At 55.2% G+C, this 16391-nt stretch overlaps 5 protein-coding genes across 5 annotated transcripts; 1 reads left to right on the top strand and 4 right to left on the bottom strand.

Annotated features, from left to right (window-relative positions):
- Nucleotides 1–3474: 3474 nt before the first annotated feature.
- C8Q71DRAFT_703856 (pyridoxal phosphate-dependent transferase) lies at nt 3475–5815 on the bottom strand (the record flags this gene model as incomplete). The annotated part of the gene is made up of 10 exons (XM_047920343.1): nt 3475–3557; nt 3610–3959; nt 4016–4069; nt 4129–4256; nt 4312–4524; nt 4585–4603; nt 4653–4778; nt 4832–5084; nt 5152–5398; nt 5633–5815. 10 exons carry the CDS (start codon nt 5813–5815, stop codon nt 3475–3477), a joined length of 1656 nt encoding a protein of 551 aa, XP_047780927.1.
- Nucleotides 5816–7016: 1201 nt separating this feature from the next.
- C8Q71DRAFT_500182 (uncharacterized protein) lies at nt 7017–7858 on the bottom strand. Its single transcript, XM_047918960.1, has one exon. The coding sequence runs from the start codon at nt 7642–7644 to the stop codon at nt 7078–7080; it is 567 nt and encodes a 188-aa protein (XP_047780926.1). The 5' UTR covers nt 7645–7858; the 3' UTR covers nt 7017–7077.
- Nucleotides 7859–8966: 1108 nt separating this feature from the next.
- C8Q71DRAFT_704366 (family S53 protease) lies at nt 8967–11100 on the top strand (the record flags this gene model as incomplete). Its single annotated transcript, XM_047920380.1, has 8 exons — nt 8967–9224; nt 9275–9540; nt 9595–9862; nt 9917–10027; nt 10082–10287; nt 10341–10493; nt 10546–10993; nt 11044–11100. The coding sequence occupies 8 exons, from the start codon at nt 8967–8969 to the stop codon at nt 11098–11100; spliced, it is 1767 nt and encodes a 588-aa protein (XP_047780925.1).
- A 910-nt stretch (nt 11101–12010) lies between these two features.
- C8Q71DRAFT_748265 (uncharacterized protein) lies at nt 12011–13997 on the bottom strand. Its single transcript, XM_047923135.1, has 8 exons — nt 13854–13997; nt 13572–13791; nt 13398–13503; nt 13111–13342; nt 12919–12997; nt 12649–12863; nt 12469–12582; nt 12011–12344 (listed from the first exon to the last, which is right to left on the bottom strand). Exons 1-8 carry the CDS (start codon nt 13894–13896, stop codon nt 12193–12195), a joined length of 1161 nt encoding a protein of 386 aa, XP_047780924.1. The 5' UTR covers nt 13897–13997; the 3' UTR covers nt 12011–12192.
- A 117-nt stretch (nt 13998–14114) lies between these two features.
- Nucleotides 14115–14700, bottom strand: C8Q71DRAFT_500135 (uncharacterized protein). The gene has a single exon (XM_047918958.1). It carries the CDS (start codon nt 14502–14504, stop codon nt 14211–14213), a length of 294 nt encoding a protein of 97 aa, XP_047780923.1. The 5' UTR covers nt 14505–14700; the 3' UTR covers nt 14115–14210.
- Nucleotides 14701–16391: the final 1691 nt, after the last annotated feature.

Raw genomic sequence — 16391 nt, 5'->3', positions numbered from 1 at the left:
TACACATAAACTAGTCTATTATACGTTGTCTCGTACCGACTGAACTGGCTACGCTAATACTAGTGTATTAGTACTTACACACTGGGGATAGGCAACCCCCCTTCGCTGGACGGCCAGCGTCTATTTGTGCCGGGATCACGGCCGTGTAATCTGGTGACATCTAAACGAGCGATAGTGCAATATCTCATCTTATCGTTGTCGTGCCGATCACACAGAACGCGATATCGTAGATAGGCATGGTACATAGTGCTAGGAGGTATCGGTGTGCAGCGGGAAAGAGCGTAAACTGTAGTAAATGAGTGCTGGATGTATGATACATGTATATTGTGAATTACAGAGGTCAGTCTGTACATGCAAAGTGGGTCTCAGAGATTCGGGAGGTGTAGCGCAAACGTTGGTCCGCCCGAGCCAAGCTCGTCGGGGTAGAGCTCGACTGCATCGACGTCGGCGAGCTGCTCGTCTGCAGCAAGCGTAACGCGGCTGTCTCGTCCTCCGGCGGTGTCCACGTCAGGACTTACCGAGTGCGAACCTTGTGTGCCCGCGCGGCGCGAGTCGTTAGGCACGTTCCCTTGCAGTGACTGGCTAGATAGGGTGCGTGGGCGCCGGGAGCGTGAGCGTGAGTGCAGCGACGGTGCTGGCGGCGCGGAAGGGGGCATTGGAGAGCGGGGGCCAGGGCAGCTGCGACGTCATTGCCGCACGAGAATCTGACTCAGTGATGGTGGTAATGCGGCTCGGGTCGATGTAGTATGGGTGCGGTAGCCACGCTGCGATGAGCGGGGGACGTGGTGAGGGTGTCGGAAGAGTAGTAGAGCTTGAGACCGCCACTGCCGTGGCGGTAAGGGTCTACTAGTAGGGGTATCAGCACATTTCATTCGAGCTTGCCGTCCGAGTCAACCTTCTCGTTGTCTCCGGCGTACTCGACATCTTCCTCGTTCTCCTCGTCGACACTGACGTCCATATTGACGTCCCGCGACGCGCGCTGCTTCCGCTTCAGGCCGGGCACAAATCCCGCAGTGACACGATCACCGCTCGGAGCCATCAGGCATCCGAGTCCGCAGCGACCTCGAACGTACGCACCTTGTCGATGAGCTTGAGCTCCTGGAAATGGCATGCAACAGTCTTGACAAACACGTCCACTGGCTTGCACTCCTTATCCTCTATCCTGGGCCTGCCCTTCACCTTCGTCTTGCCTGGCCTCACTGCTCACCGGCTTCCTCAGTAGTCTTCTCCTGCTCAGCCTCACTGATCAGTGCACTCAGTATCGCAGCTGTCGGTTTCATCTTGGTCCGGCGGGCCTTCCGATGTGGGAATAGTTGAGTTTGCGGAGGGACTCGCGGGCGGACACGCGCGACATTGCGCCAGACAAGTTGCGGCCACGACGGCACTGGACTTGTACTCAGAGTGCAGTGTGTCTGGAAAGCCGGTCCTAGGAACAGGGCTCTTGTGGAGGATGGCCGGCAGTGAGTACTGTACCGACGCCGTAGCGCACCGACTCGAAAGTCCCTGTCAATGCAGCGGCAACACAGTTCACAACTTCAGTGATAACATGACTCACCATGTTGTTGCCAGCTATAGCCTGGATTCCTCGTCTCCCCGTCGGAAGGAAATTGCCCGCCTTATACTTCAAACGCAGACGTCTAGTAGCAGACTGCATCCAGCATCCCAGGGACATGGCACGTACAGCCGCGGCGCTTGTGCGATGTATCGCTTATGTAAGCTGTACCGTGACGTTCAGACGCAAGAAACTCACCAGCTCGCACCTGACGGTTATGAGAGAAGCTGGAAAACAAGTCATGTATTCATTCTCAAGGTGTCCCGACTACATTGGATAGCCATTGTTGAACATACTGACAGGGGACATGCACACCGCAGCCACATCCCGCACGGGCGCTTGATCTGCACGCCGCGAAAACCAGCACCTTCTGTGTGGTCTCGTAACGACAACCTCTCGCCCATCCAACGTTCGGGATGACCGTTTTCAGACCCGACGAGTCGAGCCTTCGTTGCCGAATCTTCACAGCTCTTCATTTAATGCACGATCTCAGCATGCATACAGCGAGATCAGTTACTTCTCGACACACAACAAAAAATCGGCAACCAACGTTTTGCTTAGAATCCTTATCGTAAACGCACTGTGTACAAGATCTACGAATAAAGCCGCTGTTGCAGACCACAGTTTTCGATACCGTTGGCTGCTCACTGTGGCGCCTGATACGAAGACGATCGCTGGACTATCTGCAAGAGATTATATGGCATCTCGGCACGATGGCCAGCTACCATCAATCGTGTCCGCTTCCGTCCTCGAGCGCTTGGCCGCGCGCTAAAGCCATTTGGCGGGGGCGTTGCCTATCCCCATACACACGTCACGATGTGGTTAGAACACAGACCTCGTTCGCGGCTGCATAGTGCCATGCCATCGGCTAGGCGGAGTCTGTTAGCTAGGCCAGATGGGTACGTAGATCGATGCGCTGAGGTTGCAGAAGTGGACAAATCAGTAATGCTGAGAAGACGTAGCATAACGAATTACATAGCTCTTTCGACTGAGAGCGGTCTCGGGCTTGCGCATCAGCAGATCGTATCATGGTTGGGACTGATTAGTTTCAGGTCTGGCGCCAGCTTCCTGGATTGTTTTCATTGCTGCGCCACCATTGAAGTGAGTTCCCAATGGAACCGTCCTGGGTTCCACAGCGACGGTCGGACATGTAATCCCTGTCAACTTCGTTACTTCGTAAGCCCGCATCATTGTTTTCAGAGTATGGCCAACGCTCACACATCTGAATCATCGCCCCCGTGGCGTTCGTAGAAGCCCGCATACAGCGCAGTAATGGGCCAAAACATCTAGGAGATCATATACCGCAGCCTGGTCACTATGCGACTCGTTCGCACGAGTGTTCGACCACTCACCCCGTACCACCATGTGCGGAGTCATAGGGAGGCACACGCGGTAGGGTATTGGACGTTGATCCGCGTGTACGCCATGTCTCTGTTAGGAAGCGTCCCGGTATCATTGACCCGACGCCTTTTGCAGCAGAGCATGAGATGTTACGGAAGGGCGGATCAGTTCAATTTAACTTCCGTGTGGTTGTAACTATGAGGGGACGGAAGCACGTACCATGAGTAGCGTCGGACCCAAACCGATATCGACGTGGAAGTCAACCTGCATGTGGCCTGCAACGAGGGTATTATGCTCGTATCATCTCGACAGCATTAGACACAAACGAAACGCCGTCGCCCACGAGTGCAGACAGACGGGTCACAATTAGCGTGCGAGCACAGACCGTCGCCTCTAATGAGGCTTCATACGATCCTTTGCGTCCCAGCATTGTCCGAGCAATATTCACGCTCTGAGTAAGATCTGCGGATTAAACAACAATCACTACAGTTAAGACATATACGAGATAAATACCAACAACCGTCGTCTATTGCAGATACTCATATTCCACCATACACCAGGGGAACGCCTGATACCGGAGATCAGGCCTTGTAAAGCGTATCTAAGAATGCTGTGGCCAAGTGGCCGACCATCGTCGAGCCGACAGGGCTCCCACTTCCGATACCTGTTAAGCACCGTCAGCACCCCCCTTCCAAGTCCATCCAGCATCCACTCACCGTAGAGCCTGACCATCGTCCCCTGCCCACTCGGTGACAGCTGTGCCTCCCTCACCGCATCCTTCAGGTCCGCGATGAACTGGTCCACCACGGGCACCGTCAGGCGCGTCACGGCGATGTGCAACGCGGCGGGCCCGCTGAGCGCATTCAGGTGCCAGCCTTTCTTTGCCATCTTGTCGCCGACCTCGAGCACGCTCACGCCCTCCGCCTTGCCTTTGCGCGCCGATGCGAACGCGACGACGGACGCGCGCGGCTCGCCGAGGATACGCAGCTCTGGAATCTCGGCACGGATGCGCGAGGCGATCGTGCGTGCGGCGGACACGATGGACTTGCAGGAGTCGAGGTATCCCCTGATGGGACGTTGTTAGCCCGGAGGTCAGCTTTACGATATGCGATGTGCACGTACTGGCGTCCCATGTAGTGCATGGCTGCCCAGGATCCTGCGATGAGAGCGCCTGGTCTGATCATTCAAATGAGCACTGTCGTCTTCTGTGATAGACACCGCTGTAGGACGCTCACCTTGACCCCGCGATGCTCGGGCTAGCGTATACACCGCCGACCCAATCCGGATTGACATAATACTGGTGCTTCCGTAGCTCCGCATCGCGGTACATGATCACCGAGCTGCCCTTCGGCGCGAACCCATACTGTGCACACATGCGTCAATGGATGACGGCAGCTTGTAGGCGTCGTACAACGTACCTTGTGCGTGTCACAACTAATGCTCGTCACTCCGCGAACGCGGAAGTCGAAGGGCGCGAACGGCCCGAGCCCCGCTTCCTCAATGAACGGCACGATGAACGAGCCAAGGCAGCAGTCAACGTGCAGGCCGATGTTGTGCTTGGCTGCGAGATTGCCGAGTGCGACGATATCGTCCGCGTTGCCATCTGGGAAGTTTATTGCAGACCCGACGAGCTACATGACAAGCCAGGGTGAGCAGGGTTGAGAGTTAACGGTAGAGAGTATGCGGCTGACCATGATAGTGTTCGCGTTGCTAGTCCAGAATCAGTGACCGCCTTTCTGTCAGTGACGCGGGAACTCACATGGCACGCTTGACACGTTTCAGGTTGACCTGCCTTGTCTCGGGGTCAACAGGGATAGTGTGGACCTTGATTCCAAGATATGCCCCGCCCTTGTCAAATGCTGCATGAGCTGTCGCTGGGACAACCCTATCAACCCTCGACGTCAGCATCTCTCTCCGCTCGACGGAAGCACCACGCACATCTCCGGCTCACGAATGCCCTTGACTGCTCTCGCCCAGTCGCGGTACGTCTTGCACGCCATGACGATGCTCTCTGTACCACCGCTCGTCGTCGTACCTGCACCTGTTGGGTTGTTGTACATCGCCAGACACATAGCAACTACCTCTGCCTCCATTTTTCGTACCGCAGGGAAGACATCCGGGTGGAGTGGGTTGGAGAGTGCGTAACGTTCAATCGCAGCCAGTATGACGCGCGTCAGCTCTTCGCCGCCGTCTACACGCAGCGAACAAGCGCATACAGTCAACCCGGGACTTCGCAGAGTAATTGCAGCTGTACGCACGATACACCGCTCCCGATACCTTCCCCTCCCGCCAGTCTGCGTGCTCTCCGGGAGCCTCGTGATCCATGGCCTCCATCTCCGTCACTATCCACTCTGGCGACTGTCCAGTCATCGGCAGGGCGAGATGTCGGTGCACAGAGGGGCCCTCGGGAACCATGCCCTTCTCGAGGTCTAGAGTCGCCTTGCCGAGCTCTGCGGAGACCCTCTTGCGCATGGAAGGAAGGCGGAGCGCGAGTAGAAGGGCTTCCTGAAGTGTAGAAAGTTAGGTACCGCATGCATAGCATTCGAGCGAACAGGAGCGAATGGGCAGGATTAGATGTAATGGTCCAGCTCATCCTTCCCCCATAAATGCCCCACCAGCATTTCTCGCCGGCGAAGGATGTGCGCGTTTAATGATAGTCAAAGATCGTCGGCAACAAAAGCAGCGGAATCCACGAGTCTCTCTATGATATTTCCCACCACATTTACGCCAGCTACTCACCTGAGATATCCATTTCCAAAAGTCAACGACCGTCTCGGTGACTCCTCGCGCCCGCAGATGACGAAAGACCTTCAGGGTACGAGTGACGACGAGGTAGACGACAATGGCATCCTTGAGCAGTTCGTACGCGCTGCTGTTGACTACAGCAGACAGTCTGGTGCGTCGGGCTACGGGTCCAGGCATCTCCGAAGGTTAGACTGGTCGACGAGTAGGTGAGGGAATGTGGACAAGATGCGTGTGCGTGGACATTATTTCGTCGGGGGCGCAGCGGCGAGGGTGGGCCCAATTGGGCCGATCGGGCATCCTGTGATTTCTCATTTCCCTCCTCCCCGTGGTCGCGCGCGCGCCTGGCGTCCGCCGCGCACTTTGATTCTTTCCGTCATCCCTGACTTGACTGCAGCTTTATGAATATAGCCTACGTGCCCAGCGTCACTCCCGGGTGTCGCGAGGACCTAGCGTAGGGTGGAACCCGAATGAAAGGTTACATACCGAGGTGTGGATTGGCGTGGACCGCTGGTTGACAGTCCAGAATCCGAGTCGAGGTGTCGAGAGTGTTCGGACGTGATTCGGATCCGGTACGTAGTAAGTACATCTCCCATTGCTGCATACAATGCTCGGTACGATACACTGTACTTATGCTAAGATCTCTGGAACAGCCCAGGTGTCTTTGGCGACCCGCGCAGCATATCGGGCTACCTCCAAACCCGGTTTCAAGCGTTCGAATGAGCATCGCTGATCGGCATTGAGCCATGTTACGCGTACGTGCTTACCTTGTGCGTTCTCTGAGAGGGTCTCGCCCATTTAGTCTTCGGAGGCTCAGAGCAGCCGCATGCTGGGTAGATGCAGGAGCCGCCGTTGCCTTGACGTTTGCACAGGTCCGCGTCGTAAAAACCCTTTACGAATTTCTGTCGAGCCGCGAGGATGCATCCAGACATTGCGCTCGTAGATGATATGTGAGTAGTCATGGACCAGGGATCGAGTGCGCTCTCGAGCTGCTCTTATACACCCACAGAGCATGCGCATCGATCACCCCAGCGAGTCTCGGATCGCTGAGGGCAACTATAGTTGTGACTCAACCCAACTTCGCCATGGGGTGCCAACCGTCCAATGACTGCGATTGAGTCCCCGACATTACCGGCGAGAAACACCTACCAAGCTACATTGAGCCTGCGTATTCTTTGTGTTCTCTATTACCCATTGTAGATCTCCCTGTTCGGCGTTTTGACACGGGCGACATCTGATTCGTCCAAAGTCTAATAAGTGACCAATGAGGCCTGAAGAAATCAGGCATCATGACGTTCTCTTCTTCAGAACAGCAAACGCTATTGCCTTCAGCAGACGATGTTTTGCTTTCTTTAACTCTTGACAGCGCAGATGTCCATTTCCAGACGGCTACCATGGCATTCATAGTTCTGGTTCGGGAAGTACGTTCTGTTGCACGTGTGTTATTTATGCTGACGTGCTCCTTGTAACAGTAACAATAAGTGCGAATACCACTGACGGTCTGAACCACTAACGGCTGACACACCCCGACTGGAGCGTGTCTGAACCGTCAATGGTACAGACTGCACAGGCATCACAGGGTTTCTAACTACGAAGACAGGAGCGGAGGTATGTGGACAGGAAGGAGGGTCGACACATGGGTGATGAGGAGATACAGGTGAGGACCGTGACCCGAGACAGAGGTGGAGACCGAGAACCATTATAGCCTCCCGCAGCCTCTCGGCACAGGGGCGACACCACACGCAGCCTCTCGGCACGAGGGTGAGCGGACAACAGCCTTTCGGCGCCGCAAAAAAAGAAACTGAACCCAGACCACCAAACCCAGACCAGAAACCGAGATCAAACGAAACCCACTCACCACTACCTGTGTGGTATACGTTTCTAGACGATGGTGAGGTACTCGCCGCCAGACCCAATACCAAGCGCTTCAGCATTGACTGAATGGGAATGGAGGCATACAGTGAGTGTGGGCGAGACAGTACAGAGATACTCACTACAATGTTGAACATTGACGTAGCCTAAGAGACGGACTTGCAAGGGAGAGCGGCGGGGCGATGAAGGTAGGAGGGATGAGTGAGGTGGCGATTCTATGTCCCCCCGAGGCCTTCATATACGCTAGCGAGTGTGTCAGCCCGGGCGACGCTGCTGGATGGGATTCTGACTGCGACTGACGTTCCGTTGTCAGCCTCCAGCCCAGGACGCGATCACGTGATGTCATTGACAGGCCGTTCATACGCGTTCGACTTGAACTTCGTCGTGGTTTAGGACAGCCTACCATACAGAGCGATTCTGTCTCTGCCTCTCGTAAACCACATAGGTTTTCTCCATACAATGTCACTGTGCTTCACCACCAACGGAGCCACCGAATGAGATTGACGGCGAAGTCTCATTTGTGTAAAACGAAGTCAGCCAGTACAGGGAATTCATTACATGTGTATGTGCGAGTTATTTTCTATACATTCTGGGTGCTGTGAGGCCTGAACACAAAACCGTCGAGCTTGCGACGCCGGTGAGCATGAAGTGAAACTACGCACTTTCCATATATGAACCGGTCAGACAAGGCTAAACGCCGGACGGTCGTTCGTATCGACTGGCAGTTGAACTTGTAGGCGACCACCTCCAGCATGGCACGTCTTACGGCCTCTCCTTACTCTCACCTGAACGATTGATTCTGTATGCCTTCGTTGTTATGTCTGCCTCCATGTCAACTCCATGTCGTCGAAGATCTCCTCGGTCGTGCAGGAATTTTTTTCAAGGGTTGCACATACGGAGACAAGAAATCTCCAGAACGCTTCAGGTGATGTGTGACTCTTGAACTCCCTGTGTTGACGGTTACCATCTGAAATCACTGGATTTTGCCTTCGAAATCGACTGCCGGTGTCTCATGCGTAACGGCCATTGGTTGAAACTGCTTGTGCTATGCTCATGTTCTCGTGCTCTGCATGAATGGACGAACCTTGGGCCAACGGAGGGGTTGTCTGGGTCTATCGATCTGCTCCGGGTGCCCATTGCCAGCGGTTCTACATGGAAGAAGCACCTCCCACACTGCCTACTAGTGATCGTGTTGATGCGCTTCTCCCGCCCTATAGGCTATTGGGTCGGGCGGCCTGCAAGTCCACGTACACGGTGGGCTGCGCACGCGTTGATCTCGTCGCTTCCGAGTCCTTCTCCGGGCTGGTCGACTCGTTCCGTGAACGCATGCACACTCAGCGCTCTCGTCTATAAGTATGGCCAGCACAGGTCCTCAAGCAGTCCAAACCCCGTTCACTTCGACTCTCGAGCATTCCGGCGCGTACGAGCGTCTTATTCCGTTCCTTTCAAATATTGTGTTATGCTATCTCGCTTCTTAGTGGCCGCCGCGGTCACGGCGGCGGCTCTCGGTACTCCTGCCCACCGAAGTCTCCAAGTCCACGAGAAGAGGGACAACGCCCCTAATGGTTATAGCCTGACGGAGCCCGCATCTTCTGATACTGTGCTTAATCTGCGTCTGGCTCTCGTGCCAAACGATACCACAGGTCTCATCGATGCACTGTACGATGTCAGCACACCATCAAGTGTGAAGTACGGTCAGTACCTCTCCAAGGAAGAGGTGAGTTCATGTCCGCTCTTTGTCTGTTTCGCGACTCACGAGTGACGTAGGTGGAAGTATACACTTCTCCCAAGGAGGAGAGCGTCTCGGCTGTGAGCCAGTGGCTGAGCGAGAACGGCTTGAACGCGACGACTACCTCTCCAAGCGGACAATGGATGGCGATTCAATTGCCTGTCAGCCAGGCAAATGATCTCCTTGGCGCGAACTACTCTAAGTTCACGCACGAAGTGACTGGAGTGCAAGTTGTTCGTACTCTCACGTACTCAATCCCCCCTGAATTGGCCGACCATGTCGAGGTGATCCACCCGACTGTAACGTACGTCTGCGTCTCATTCATTGCTTGTCCAAGCTGTTCTGAACACAAGTGCAGGTTCCCGAATCCGTATGGAAGCGGAGCTGTGATGCAGGTCTCACACAGGTCCGCGCACGCTCGCGAGTTTCGCCACGAGAAGCACTCTCGCAGGATACATAAGCGAGACTCGAACTCTACAATGTCGTCGCCCTGCAACATCTCGGCTATCACCCCGGAGTGCTTGCAATACCTGTACAACATCCCGACGACGCCAGCCACCAACCAGTTCAACCAACTGTACATCTTCGGATACGACCGCGACTGGCCTCAGAGGGCTGATTTGACTGTCAGTACTGATGCTTACGTTGCGACCGGAACCCGTGTTGATAATGCAGTATAGCAATTCTTGGAGAAGTACCGTCCTGACATGAATTCGTCCGCCACGTGGAGCCTGCAAATGTCGGACAATGGAACAGACCCTCAGAACAGCAGCATTCCTCAGAGCGAAACTGTATGTATTTCATGAAGCGTCTCAATGAATTTTACGCTGACCATACCTCTGTAGACCCTGGATACTGAATACGCCATGAGTTTGGCAACGGACGTGGCGACGACGTTCGTGTCTGTCGGCGACATCCCAGAGACGGCGGACGACTTCCTCGACTACCTTCTGGACGGCGCATATTACATGCTCAATCTCACGGATGTGCCTCAGACGGTGACGACAAGCTATGGGCTCGACGAGAACTTGGTTTCCGAGAAGCTTGCGACGTACATGTAGCCAGCTAAATGGTCCACAGGCGTCGCTGACACATCATAACCAGGACCATATGCAACGCTTATGCCGCTCTGGGAGCTCGCGGAGTGTCTCTGCTATTCCCGAGTGGGGACGGTGGTGTCTCCGGACTGCATTACCCTATGATCGCGGGCGAGATGTGCACTACTTTTGTTCCTACGTTCCCGTCCACGTGCCCCTAGTAAGTGTCAAATATCGTCGTTCAAAGTGCTGAATCACTCAGGAACATCCAGTGTCACGTCTGTGGGAGGCACATACAATGTCCCAGAAGTAGCCGCCACGCTCTCCGGGGGTGGATTCTCCAACCTCTTCACCGCCCCGGACTACCAGTCCAACGCCACCTCCACCTACGTGTCCGCCCTGGGAAGCACCAACTCCGGCTTGTACAACGGAACCGGTCGTGGCTTCCCCGACGTAGCCGCGCAGGCGATGTACTACACCATCATCCACAATGGCGAGGAATCGCTGGTCAACGGCACGAGCGCGTCGTCCCCCGTCTTCGCGTCAATCATTTCGCTGTTGAATGACCAGCTGCTCTCCGCCGGGAAGCCGCCCTTAGGCTTCTTGAACCCGTTCTTGTACTCGACGGGCTCGTCAGGGCTCACGGATATCACCTCTGGAAACAACTATGCGTGTTCGAACTACACGACCGGTTTCAATGCCGCTATCGGTTGGGACCCTGTAGGTTTCATGCCTCATTTTGTGGGTTCCGATGCTGATTGTACGTACAGGTTACTGGGCTTGGGTCCCCGGACTTCGACCGTCTCAAGACACTCGTTGGCTTGTGAGCGGAACGAGCTCTACGCAACCCTTATATACCGTCCTTGAATGATGTCAGCCGTTCATCCGTTCGCTCTAACTAACCTCCTTGCATTTCTACTGTCTTTACTCTGCTATGCATGTTCTGCGTGCCCTCCGTGGCTAACTTATGACCGTAAGTTGTCACCTACGTACAAGAGCCGCTCCGCATGCTACTTGGTACGGTAAAGTGACTGACTTTGCATCAGCATGACGACTGTGGTGAGCATGGTCGAGTTACTCTTTCACTTGCTCTCTTACTGACGTCGACGCAGTAACCACTTCTGAACCAATGGCTCTGATAGCGAGGGCTTCTCCAACTACTCCCCCATGCCGGACTACCAAGCCCCTGCGGTCTCGTCCTACCTCGAGCTCCTTGGCCTGAACAACATCATCGGGTTGTACAACGCCTCGGGGTGGGACTTCCTCGACGGCGCCGCGTCGGCGGTGCACTTCGAGGTCGGCGTGGACGGCGTGGCTCAGCAGCTCGACGGCGCGAGCACGGTGTCACCGATGCTTTGCGAGTATTGCGTCCACGTACGTGGCGCTGTTGAATGATGAGCAAGTCGCCGCTTAGGTTCTTGAGCCCATGGCTGCCTTGACGGGCATCACCGCAGGCAACAACAGAGCCTGTTACGAACAGTACCGGCTTTGACGCTACAGCCGGTTTGGATCCCGTACGTACCTTGGCGTTAATTGCCTTGTTGAGAGCATTGATCGTATATTGGCGTGTTAGGTTACCGGCAACTACTAGTGCACGGAGTCGAGCTGCATTCGGGCTGTCACTCCGTCAGTGACTGGTTGAGATTACCACGAGTCGAGTAATGGCGGGCCACCAACACTGCATGACTGCATGACTGTAGACGTTTCATCTCATGGCATTCGTTGTAGCCTGCCATCGTCCTGACAAACTTCACCCAAGTATTCAAGTCACATCGTCTGTGGTATACATTCAGTAGCACCGACTACAGCAGCCATACAAACACCACCCACATACTCAAGACACGCGTACACTTCAGTCCATCCATCTCAAATTACCCATAAATACTCCTGTGTTCCCGCGTCGTCGGAGAGCCTCAGCGCTAACGCTTCCCCTCGCCCTCCTCAAATGGGTTCTCCACATACTCGAGCTCGTCCTCACTCTGCTGGCGTTGCATCGCCCCCGCGCCCGTGCCTGAGGTCGATTGCGGCATCAGGAGCGACACGGGGCGTTTCGGAAGCAGTCCGAGTTTCGCTGTCAACGCCACGGGCCTGTCAGCACACGTTTCCTCTTAACAGGTGGTCCGGGAGTGCACGCTCCAGGTACAGGCACGCGTGGACAGATGGACGTGCGGCGCGAAGAGAAATACAAGGCTTACCTGCGTCGATAGGGCTCCCGCCAGAAGTCGGCGGCGGCCGGGGGACCTCGCCTGAGGGACGGGGCGAGGACATAGATTTCCTGCCTGTCGGCGGCGGAGTGGATGGTGGAGATGCTGCAGACATCCCTCCAAGTTAACGTTCCCGCCATGGCGTTGATGAGGGAGGTAAAGCGGACTCACAGCCGGAGCCGAGGTCATAACCCCGGATGTCAGGGCTCGGAAGGTACTGCTGGCTGTTCAGCGCGATTGGCGGCGCCTGCACGTCGCTCGGGGTATTGGGGTAGCCAGAGCCGTAGTATTGCTGGGTGACAGCCTCCGAAGCGGTGTGTCGGTCGACGTTTGAAGGTGAAACAGGACCCCTTTGATAGGGCTGGTTCGTTGAAGGCTGGCCCGACCTACATAGGCACGGATCAATCACGGTGTTAGACGAACGAGATGCCCCAGACACACTTCTGGTTGTATTGCTCGTTCAACTCCGTAATCTTCGCTTTTGCTTTCGTGACGATCGAGCTGAAAGTTCGTTTTCCGCCTGGAAACCGCAATGCGTCTCAGCCGTCGTAGCGCAGGCGATCGGAGTGCTGGTTAGAATGTGCGAGACGCGCATATACTCCAGTCAGTCTACACGCGAAATTTGAGACTCACTCTCAGCCATCCGACCAAGCGTTTCCTGGAACTCCTGGAAGTCACCACGTTCGCTCCCCGTTACATACTGCTGCTGCTGCTGCTGCACGCCGTGTGGGGCCTGTTGCCTTGCCTGGTAAGGCACGTCGTCCCTCCGAGGCCAAGATTGGCCTGATGCGTGTCGCGGCTGCTGCTGGTCCTCCAGAGCGAGTTGCCGAGCAAGTTGTTCATCGAGTGCGAGATCGTGCTCTTGCTGCCGTCGAGCATACTTCAGCAATAGAAGGCCGCGCAGGGAGATTGGCACGCACAGGTTGTTCTTGGGTTGCAGACGATACGTAGTTCGGATCGCTCATCCCCAGCAGTACATCGATCGCGCGGTCCTGATCGTAGTCGACGGACTCGAGCACCGACTGACTATATGCGCGCATTTGGGACAACTGGGCTCAGAACGTCGCTAAGAGCGATCACGGAAGGTCACGCACAGGATAACGGCATCGAAGTCCGGGAACATCGCACGCAGCAACGCGACTTGTGGGTGCTCGTTCTCCGTCTCCGTGGGTGCTTCAGGACCATGCTCGGCCGACGCTGGTACCGACTCTTCCGTCCATGAATCGAGGCGAGGCGGCAGCGCGGGAGTCTCTTCCTCCTCAAGAATGTTGGCACTCGGATTGTGAGCGGTATCTACGGTCGTTGCCTGGGTATCTGGTAGGATGTTTCGCCCGTGAGCACGGTTGCGACGCTGGGATCGAATGAAGACACAGTACCATGCGTAGCTGGAGGCTTCTGGGAGGTCGCGTCGCCTGACATGGTGATAGAATAAAGTAGAGTGAGGGATGCAGCGCGAGAGGGGTCTGTCTGAAATAGATGATGGTGGTGTACTGCGCGGCAGTTCGCGCTGCGCAACGCAGCACGCAGACTCGACTCCCGTCACAGTGTCATGACGCCGCACGCGCGGCGCGCATGCAAGTAAGTAGATGATCTATTCTTTACTGACTACCTTACTAATTTACTAACCGGATTACTGAGTAGATAAGCAGGTCGCTGATTGTGCTACTTACGACGGCATTCGACATGGGTTTGGACGACTCGGACGTCGCGGTCTGCTGAGGTCCCATTGACTTTTACCGGAGTGCGGCATATTTTCCGAGGCCTGAGGCCTGAGGCTCTATACTACATGCAACTGACCGGGAAAACAGAATGGTGCAGTGTCCATCGACATCGACTAGGATCCGGACCATAGCTACAATTACAATACACGGTGGGCGGAAGGACCACTGGCAGAGATCACTACCAAGCTCGCTGTTAGTACCACCCAAGGCCTTCATGGTGACCGAGCTGTTCGCACCGTGAAGAATGTCGGAAAGCAATATCATCAAATTGGCACCTACTCGTAAGCATAGAAGATATTTCAGCATCGCGGTACTGACCGATGCAACTCTCGACAAGAGGACAAGCTTCCCACGCACGAAGCCCGAATAGCTAGCTGGAACTGCATCATCGCAAAGGTTCAGCGGGACCTGTATCCGAGTCTTGTATCTCCGCTATACAGAGGTTAGGCGTTTGATGATATCTGGTGTGTCCCTAGACCGCCCTTCTCTCCTCACAGAAAGAAGGTCGTGTTTAGAATCTGCCTAGGGGAGACTAGTGTGTCCCCGGGTCAGACGCATGGGCCCACATGTAAGTGCAGCTGTGCGTGTCTCACCTTCACTGTCAAGCATGAATAGACTGTTACCTTCATATGCACCAAGAGTACCAAGAACGGAAAGCCCAACTGACCGCCGCGTCTGCTACGCAGTCTCCAATGCTGCGCGGGCGCGCGGCGCAGCTGCTGAACTAGCTGTCACGGCGGACTCGCTGCGAGCGCATGTGCGGATCAGAACACCACAGTCCTACAGTATTAGGAAACGTTGAGAACCGATCGCAGCCGCATCAATGTATGCGGACCTGGCCAATTTGGATGACACTGACGTGGACGGACTCACTCACCGGTTCATTGGCATGAGTGATCTGGGGGACCTGAGCGACGAGCATGCGTTACGAAACGTCTCTGTTGTCATAGTGCCGTAGAAAGATAACCGTTATGACGTGAGTACCGAGGTTGAGCATAGTGACATGATAGTGCTCGCAACGACACTGTGGGGTGCATGCTGGAAAGGCGCAGGCCAGAGTCGAAAAACGCGACATGTCACGCTGTGACCGACCGCGTCGGAGACGCGTCGCGAGTCCGAGTCCGAGGTCGTCGACCATGATTTTCACTTCTTCAGAATCCTCCTGGCATGTTACTTCATTACAATAGTCTATCTGCTGTCAGCTCTACCGCTATGCGTTCCTCTTTCTGCACTACCCTGTTCAACTATGTCGCCCAGGCGGGCCAGTCTAGCCTAGTATCCCTATACCGAGAATCTGGTCTCTGTCATCGGGGGGGGGGGGGGGGGGGTTCAAGATCCCAGTAGATGCGCTACAGTAAGATATTGAATTGTTCTCAGTAGCAAGCATCTCACCACCAATTAATTCATCCGCGGTGGTCGTGACTCCCCACGCGGTGCCTTGGGGCCCGCTGCTTTACTCTACACCTCTTTGGACAGTGACAATGCGCCTTCGCGGCGAGACGCGGCTCTACCAATTCTTTTGGTTCCGGGCGGCCTGCACGCAGTGAACTGGTAGGTAAGGTACACGACGGCGCAGACAAGTTCAGGCACGTTCCAGTTCTCTGTCTTACGGAGCCTCTCCCTGTGTTGTCCCGTGCATCCCCTCTGCACTGGCGATAAGGCTGCCACAGGCACATGAGCCTTCTTGTGGGCTGCTTCATGCAAATACAACACTAGGCATGCGGGCCTGGTAGTCGACAAGACACATTGGCTTCTTGACAAGTGACTAGTGAAGCCTGACACGAGCTTCAATGGCCATGTCTCACCCATATCGGATATCACGTTAGGTCATGTTTACTCAATGTGACGAACGGGATCTCGGTCGGCGGGCATGGCAACGCTATATCTGGTAGGACACCTGTGGTTTATGCTCAACAAGCCTATTGAGCCTCATGCTTCGAATCTGGTATAGACGACTGTATGTATTCCACGCGACCGCTCGTCCTCCTTTCCGCGTCACCAGCCAATTGACACCACGCAGGGTACACCTACATTTGGTGGTTTCCAGTCAAGATTGAAGTTGCGACGCGATGCCGCCGCAGTCGTTGCTCAGGGTCATCGCTGCTTCGATCGGGGAAGACGCCAGGCCCCCCGATTTGGCAAGGCGTGTCGTTGTAGTGAGTGTTCCTATTTCGCGCATCCTTATTCTTTGCG

This window comes from Rhodofomes roseus, assembly GCF_022264815.1.
Source record: "Rhodofomes roseus strain CIRM-BRFM 1785 chromosome Unknown C8Q71scaffold_6, whole genome shotgun sequence".
In the NCBI taxonomy this organism is placed as follows: Eukaryota; Fungi; Basidiomycota; class Agaricomycetes; order Polyporales; family Fomitopsidaceae; genus Rhodofomes; species Rhodofomes roseus.
This window is presented reverse-complemented; position numbering and strand designations above follow the sequence as displayed.

Coding starts and splice junctions, on each gene's coding strand:
- C8Q71DRAFT_500182 (XM_047918960.1), bottom strand. CDS start 7,644: ATGTTCAACATTGTAGTGAGTATCTCTGTACTGTCTCGCCCACACTCA.
- C8Q71DRAFT_748265 (XM_047923135.1), bottom strand. CDS start 13,896: ATGTCAGGCGACGCGACCTCCCAGAAGCCTCCAGCTACGCATG. Junction 13,343..13,397: donor CTGCAACCCAAGAACAACCT/GTGCGTGCCAAT, acceptor GCTCGACGGCAG/CAAGAGCACGATCTCGCACT. Junction 12,345..12,468: donor CGGGAGCCCTATCGACGCAG/GTAAGCCTTGTA, acceptor TGGCGTTGACAG/CGAAACTCGGACTGCTTCCG.
- C8Q71DRAFT_500135 (XM_047918958.1), bottom strand. CDS start 14,504: ATGCTGAAATATCTTCTATGCTTACGAGTAGGTGCCAATTTGATGATA.